Here is a 7,939-nt window from a genome sequence, read left to right on the forward strand (position 1 = left end):
GGCCTGGGGTGTGATCTAAGTCTGCTGTGCTAGCCCACTGCCCAGAGCGGTGGGAGGAAGCTTCTGGGTCTCCTTTCTTCACCTGTAACCAGACGGTAGTATTATTGCCTTGGTTACTATGGAGTCACAAGCGTGGTACACAGGTGTCCAGGAACGTAGCGCCATGCATGCTTCTGAAGACATGCTCATGTATGTTTGTCTCAGCAAAAGCACGACAGCCAAGGGATTGTTCTGAAGGGATTCTTGTGAAGTTCCGTGGCATGGGTACATGGATGCTCTACTTACTGCGAATCAGTCCTAAGATCTTCCTCCCTTCCTCCTGTCTTTCCTCTCCTATGCCTGTGCATCAGTCCCTCTGAACGAACCTGTCTGCTTATACAATTATCTGTGAACACACATACCCCATCCATCCATGTACATACACACCCACCCATCCATCTACATACATGCACACCTACCCATCCATCCATGTACATACACACCCACACATCCATCCATGTACATACACACCCACCCATCCATCCATGTACATACACACCCACCCATCCATCCATGTACATACACACCTACCCATCCATCCATGTGCATACACACCCACCCATCCATCCACGTGCATACACACCCACCCATCCATCCATCCACCTACCCACTCTCCCATCTGTCTACTTACCTACTTCATCCATTTGTTTACACACACACACCTCCTTGTCCGCACGTCTACGTATCCATCCATCTGCACGCACACCCACCCATTCACCCACTTGCCACTCTGTGCCCCTATCCATCCCTCCATCCACGTAGACACCTAACCATCTAACCACGTAGCCCTCCACGCATCTGTGTATCCGTTTCTGCACTCCTCTCACCCTCTGCCCACTTGCTCATGTAACTACATACTTATCCGTCTACCTTCCCACTCCCTCATCCACCTATGTCCTTACTCATCCATCCCCACCTATGTGCCCACCCAACCATCCACCTGCCCATTGTTCCGGCCATCCCCTGCTTACTCCCCATGCACCCATCCATGGCCTCCTTGCCCTGCATTCATGAACACATGCGTCCACTCCGTCAGTCCTGTCTCATTTATTCAACATGCCAGCCGGTCTTCCATTGCTCTGGGTTTCACAAACACGGTGATGCCTACGTACACGTAGTTTACAGTCTCACAGATCAGTAGCCTGCAGGAAGATGGACGACTGAACAGGACAGAGTCTCAGTCGATGAGCACGGGCAGAGGGAAGCCAGCCTTGAGACAGTCATCATGAAGTGGCATTCTGGCTGTGACCCGGGTGGCTGGTTGTTGCTCAGGCCCTGGAGGGAGCAGGTGAAGGTGGAGAGTTCCCAGTGCAGTGTTTGGCCATGCTAGAATCAGACAGATTAGGCAAGCTAGGGTCTCCTGCACCGAGGAAACAACCCCAGTCCTGTGTAGAAGCTCAAAATAGCTAAGGATTCCAAATAGTTCACACCGCTCAGTTCCCTGAGTCTGATGGGCCTCTCCTCTGAATACACATCATCTGAGATATTTCTGCTGCGCCTGCAGGGACAGGGCTAAATCATGCACTGGCTCTTTTCTTGTTTTTTTCAAGACAGAGTTTCTCTGTGTAGCCCTGGCTGTCCTGGAACTCACTCTGTAGACCAGGCTGGCCTCGAACTCAGAAATCCACCTGCCTCTGCCTCCCAAGTGCTGGGATTAAAGGCATGCGCCACCACTGTGGGGCATGCACTGACTTTTAAAAGCAAAGCTTCTGCCCTCACATGAAGGGTCCCTTTCTTGCCACATCAGCTCACGCTCATTGGCTAAATCACCAAGCTGTGAGTGCTTGTACTGTGCATTGGAAGGAATGGGGCTGGGAACGAGCTTGCTGGCAACGGCGAGACAGGAAGGCCCCAGGTTAGTATCAGGAAGGTGGCAGCAGAGCCCAGGGTAGGCTGGGCTTGACTCTCATCCCACGATCAGTTGGATCTTCTGAAGTTGCGTGCTGGGATCAGAAGTGCCACATGTCAGTGACAGGGTGTAGCCAGGGCTTTGCTCCCGAAGAAAGAGTCTGTCTCCTTTCTTAGATGCTGGATTTTTCTTGGAGACTGTGGCCTTAACCGTGTCCGTGCTTCAGACTGATTGGCCCTCCTGTCTACCTCATACATGGACTATATGATCCCGCCAGGCCACCTAGATAGTCCAAGGTGATCTTGCCATCACAAGAGCCTTGATGATACCATCTGCAGAGTCCCTTTACCACCATAGGTGTTTGGCCTATGCATGTCTTTGGAGCCTCCCTCCCATCACTCCTCCCCAGTACTGTGATGTGTTAGAAGTATAGACAAGGCTGTAGATCAGGAATGTGCTGGAGCTGGCCCAGCCTGGTTCACACTTACTCATGAGAGAGAGCCATGCGTCTCCTCGACTGAGCTAACTGTAGAGATTATTTACACCAGAGACAACAACACATGCCAAAGCTGGGGCTTTTTTTTTACATCAGAGAGCCTTTTTTTGAACATCTGCAAGGTATTGGCACCATCCACTGTTGCAAACCCCATGGCTCAATGTCATGAGATCAGATACTGGGTCAGTGCTGACCAGAGCCACAGACCGTCAGGGAGTGTTTCTCTTCACAGGCCTCAGAAGGCCTTGTCTCCTCGGTGACTGGCTCACATCTAGGCTGTGATCAAGGCTGGTACTTGAGCCTGGGTCTTTCTGATACTGAGCTCTGATAGATCTAGGCAAGGAGTTGGAAGCTTGTTGTAGGGGTCATTGAGGGAACCCCAGGTGTGACAGGATTCCTGAGCAGTCTGGACAGAACAGAGGCACTAGTCCACTCACCAGTATCACCTTTGGCCAATTCCCACAATCCATCCATGGTCATTCAGTATGCATAACCACAGGGAAAGTACTCCAGTCGGCAGGGTGGGGACTCTTATACCCAGCAAAACTATCCCACACCAACAGCCATGTCTTCTGTTCTGATTTTGCTCTTGATGGTCACTGCATAATTTTCTAGGAGGCAAGCCAAGGGAGGGCCTCAGGGCAGACGCCGGTGGTTAGGGACTTGTGTGAAGGCCAGTAAGATGGTCTGAGATATTCCAGAAAATGATGACCTGCCATTCTCCTGTTCTTATTGTTACAGGCTGCCAACAGCTACCTGCGAGATCAGTGGTTCCATTCTCTGCAGTGGAAGGTAAGTCAGGCCCCTGCTGCTGGTTTGAAGTGTCTGCATGGGACTTAGAGAGTGGTGGCTGAGAGCCAAGCAGGACACAGGCCTGGAGGTGGGGACTGCTACCTCTTGGGTGGCTCAGAGAGGGTCCTGCTCTTGCTGGAACCTTCTGCCCTCTCCCAAAGGGCTGTGCCTTGTGATAGGAGCAGGTCCCTGGTAGGTGGCTGCTCAGCTTGGAACCACCCAGCTGTTCCCTTGCTCCCAGGAAGCTCCTAGACCTGCTTCCATCAGAGGGAGGACAAAGCTGGGGGGTTCCAGGGAGGCTGGACTCCAGGTTCTAGAAAAATTCCTTTGACCAGAAACTTTGAAAGCTGCACAGTATTTAGCAGGGGTTGAAAATACTGGCTGTTCTCACCAGCCTTGCTTCCTTTTGGTGGACTGGCTCTCCAACCTCACTCCTGTTAGCACCCCTTACAGAAGTGTCGAGCTTCTGGCACTTGAAGAGTGCTGACTTCTTAGGCCCGGGCCAGCTCTACTGAAGTTTCTCTTACGTTCAGTGGCCCAGGTGATGATGTGGTCACAGGGCATGGTCATTCTTTCTTTATGTCCCTGGTGCCCTGAGTCATTACAATGAGACTGCATTTATTGAGCTCCTACTGTGTACTGGTAGCTGGGCAAGATTCCTGCTGTCCATTTCCTCTGTGAAGTTCATTCCTGTCTGCATCAGGGCCACACTGAGAAAGGGGAGGCTCAGGCCCCGGCTGCGAGGGCTGAGGAAGCTCATTGTGATAAATGTTCAGTCAGCTGTGAGGATCAAGGAGGATTTAGGGGTCCTGATTCACCTTTTGAGGTGAATGAACTCCAGGCACACCTGCAAGGCCATGCTCATGACATTTCAAAAGGTAAACAAGATAGAGGTACAAAATGGGGTTTTAATTTTAAGCCCATGCCATATTTCTAGCACTTGAGAATCTGAGGCAGGAGGATTGCTGCCAGTTTGAGGCTTACAAGGAAGTGAAGTTTCGAGAGACTTGGGTAGAAAGATGATTTCGGAGTTCTAGACTAGGATTACATCTGGGGTTGATAAAATTAACCCAGAGCTAGCCAGGATATCCTTGGGTTTCTAGCAGTTCTATGGACCTGGATATTTGATCTCGATTCTGATGGCATCTCGTGTCTTTATGATCACTAAATTCAGTCAGTGAAAACTGTCTTTAAAAGCACCTGGGAAACCTAAGCCAGAGGTATCTATGGATGGCAGTGGCCTCCTCAGGCGTTATCCCTTGCTCCAGGGTGACCTTCCAGAATGGTGACCTTCATACCCACCATACAAGCTTGTGTGAGATGTTAAGTGTCCTTCCCCTGGGGCAGTTGGGCCCCTGATGGTTTGGGTATGCAGCCACCAGGTGGCAGTGGTCTCTCGCTGTAGCAACTTGATTTAGTTATAGCCCTTGGAGATTTAGATGTGAGAGTTAAGACCTCCCTTAAGGACCATCCGTCCTTGGCAAAATGACAAAGAATCATAAGATGTTTGTGGGGGGTGGGGGGAATACTTCAGCTAGCAGCGTCAGCTAGAAGTCTTGAATTCGAATCCTTATTTTTTTCCTCTCCTGATCCAGACAGATCTGGGTGTTTGTTCATTTGACTGAATACAGTTACTGAAGTCTGTAGTGTGCAAGGCCTGGCTTAAATACCTCTGTTTGCTGTCCTTTAACCAATATGGGCACCAGGGCTAAGAGGAGCCGAACAGTTTGCCCAGAAATGTACAGCAACTTCAGGCTAGACCTGTGGGTCCATCCTGCCTCCTCTGTCTAACTGCCTGAGATTTGGACTCAGCAGCCCATTCTGGATATGATCCTCTCTCTGCTTCTCCTGAGACAACCACTCTGTTTGTTTGTTTTACGAGACAGGGTCTCACTATGTAGCCCTGGCTGGCCTGGAACTCTCTCTGTAGACCAGGCTGTCCTCAAACTCACAGTGATCCTCCTGTCTCTGCCTCGCAAGTGCTGGGATTAAAGGCATGCGCTGCCACCTCAGGGCTGAGACGGCCGTTCTAACTCTCCACAGGTGCAGGCAACTACTGTGGATCTGTTTAATTTACTGGCTTCTATTTTCCATTTTCATTTTTAACAGAAAAAAAAAAGTTGACAGCAGAACATCAGAATGTAGGACATTTAGCAACCCCAGAACCACAGTTTGGATTTGTGAGTTTTCTGCGTGCAGCCTACAACAGGAAGTATATATAGAGTGTGCTCTTTTTTTGCAGTGTGATGCACAATACTGTGTCTCCTGGTTTACCTTGCCTGGACTTGCCCAGGGCAGTGTCTTTCCTCAGGAGGGCAAAGTTGGATCTTAAAAAACCTCAGCTGTCACCTACAGCATGTGACCTTCAGAATGGCAGGGGTCCTCTGCCCACGGATGCTACTGAGCTCACTTCAGGCTGTCCTGAGGAGCCGGGTGTGACTGAAGGTCCCTTGTAGGATTCTTGTCATTTTTCTTTTTTTAAGTCAGGGAGTTTCTACTGGAGTTTCCTTGTGTGCGACAACCCCCCCCACACACACTTCACTGCCATCTTTGTCTTCTTGGCTGAGGGGTTCCCTCACCACCGTTTTCTCCACCTGAATAGATTCTCTTGAGCCAGCAGTTAGTTGCTCTGAGGAGACCATGAGGCTAGCATAGTAAGTCCATGCACCCGGAGTTCTTTCTGTCTCCCTCCTCTTTCCCTCTCTCCCTGGAAAGAGCTCTGCTCTTGCCCACAGCAGCCTTGGTCAGGGGAGTCCAGGGATACTCCTGATTCCATGATGGGATGGAGGACCAGTACCTTCTATACTAGGAAAGGGCTGGGAAAGAGATGTTCTGCCCTACTTGAATCCCCTGGGAGCCCAGCCTGCAGTCCCAAGAGCTCCCTGGGGAAGCTGTCTGTTTGGTTTAGGCAGTAGGCCCTTGAGGCCAGTTCCCTTGGGTGTGGAGCATAAACAGTCATACAGAGTTAATGAGGCCTCTGTTCTGACTCAGAAGCTCCTCTTTGCTCCTGCCCAGGCCCTCAGAGGCCAGGGTCTGCAGAGATAGCCTACGTGTGCCTGAGGCTTCGAGGGAACAGCCTATCACATGTATAAGGCCACCAGTGCATGGTCCATTCCGTATATAGGGAGACAGACCCTTGTGTGTGTAAAAGACTCTTAGGGGAGACAAGTTGAGAGGATAGATCCTTCTGTGTACAAAGCTCTGAAGAGACAGGCCTGTTGTGTTGTGTTATATACAAAGCCATAAAAGGAAAGGCGTAGCTCGAGTTCAAGGCCCAAAAAGAGAATGACCCATCCAAATTTATGTTACTATGAAGGGACAGGTCCATGGTGGGCTCTAAGCCATGTGTGGAACAAAGCTATTAAGGGACAGCCTAGGTTGTGTGACACTCACTGTGTTCCAAGCTGCTCGCGAGGGCATGACGTGTGCTTATGAGAGAAACTGGCCTGGTTTTCTCTCTGGGCTCCAGAGACAAGAGGCTCCAATGTACATAGCCGTGAAAGGCAAGTCTGCCTAGACACCTCAAGAAGTAGCTAAGGCGGGGGTGTGGTGTGGTGAGGAGGGGTGGTAGAGGAGGGGGAATGATGGTGAGCCCTTAGCCGGGTCTGTTGTGCTCTCCTAAACAACTGGGACCTGAGGCTCAGCCTTTGCTTCCTGGTGTGGTTGGAGGCCACTGCACAGAAGTCGTAAAATTCACAGTGATTGCATTCTCCAGGGAAAGTGAGTCATTGAAAACACAACAGGCCCCAGGGGACAGGACAGGCAGGGTGTGACAGAGGCTGGCCAGCCACAAGTGCATTTGGATAGACCTGGCCACGGCTGCTTACTTCTCCCCGGCAGGCTTTCCCATGTCCCTGGAAGGTGGTATGACCTCACACCACCCGTCTTCGGACCACTGTCCCTCCTCTGCGCTTTAGAAGAGGATAAAACAGAAAATGTACTATGGAGTATGAGGGAGGCCATTGTATTCATGTGTTGGTGGTGGAGAGTGATTTGACACACCTCAGTTTTCTTCTCTGTGAAATGGGATGGCAGTAGCACCTCACCTACTGTGCTTTGTGAAGATCGTAGAGCCTGTCGTTTCTGAGGGAAGTGGAGTGGGTCCTGGGAGGAGCCAATTTCCCACCACCCTCCAGTTCTCTTCTGGCCTCAGCCGTGTGTCCCGTCAGACCAGGAAATCCTCACAGAGAGGATTCTCTGCCAGTGTTGCCATGCAGTGTCTCCCAGGCTCACGAGTACCTCATGTGCACGTTTCATGTGCACGTTTTACACACATTTCTTACCTTGAACCTCAGGAGAGTTTTTTGAAGCCTTCGTCACTCGTGCCTAATAGAAGAGGGGGCCAGAACCCAAGGGAACGATACATTGCCAAGGACAAATGACTTCTTAGAAGTACACTAGGCAGTTGCCATGTAGTGAGAATCGACCCATGATGTGTACGGATAGCCACTGTCAGGGATTCCTGCACGAGCTCTTTGCCGCTCATACTATCAGGAGTACAGGACTCTTATCCTACCTTCTCCACAGGGAGGGGCCTGGCCTGTGCCAGAATTACTGGAGGACCAGGTCAGAATGACAGAGGCCCCAAGTTGACCCCCTCTCCCATCCTGCACCTCTTGCTGAAGGCCAAGCCAGAGCACTCCGGGCTCGGGAGTACAGGATGCCCCAGTGACTCTCTTACCCTGGCTCGCTCTCTGTCTCTCTCTGTCTCTCTCTGTCTCTGTCTCTCTCTCTCTCTCTCTCTCTCTCTCTCTCTCTCTCTC

General features: G+C 51.0%; 1 protein-coding gene across 1 annotated transcript in view; it reads left to right on the plus strand.

The window, feature by feature from the left end:
* Positions 1-7,939, plus strand: part of Cmip (c-Maf inducing protein) — a 203,001-nt gene that overhangs the window by 126,436 nt on the left and 68,626 nt on the right. The window contains exon 3 of the mRNA XM_028752396.1: positions 3,126-3,176. Within this exon, the coding sequence (XP_028608229.1) occupies positions 3,126-3,176 (51 nt within the window). The remainder of the gene's footprint in view (positions 1-3,125; positions 3,177-7,939) is intronic.

The sequence above is a fragment of the Grammomys surdaster genome, unplaced genomic scaffold (assembly GCF_004785775.1).
Source record: "Grammomys surdaster isolate TR1022 unplaced genomic scaffold, NIH_TR_1.0 128, whole genome shotgun sequence".
Taxonomy (NCBI): Eukaryota; Metazoa; Chordata; class Mammalia; order Rodentia; family Muridae; genus Grammomys; species Grammomys surdaster.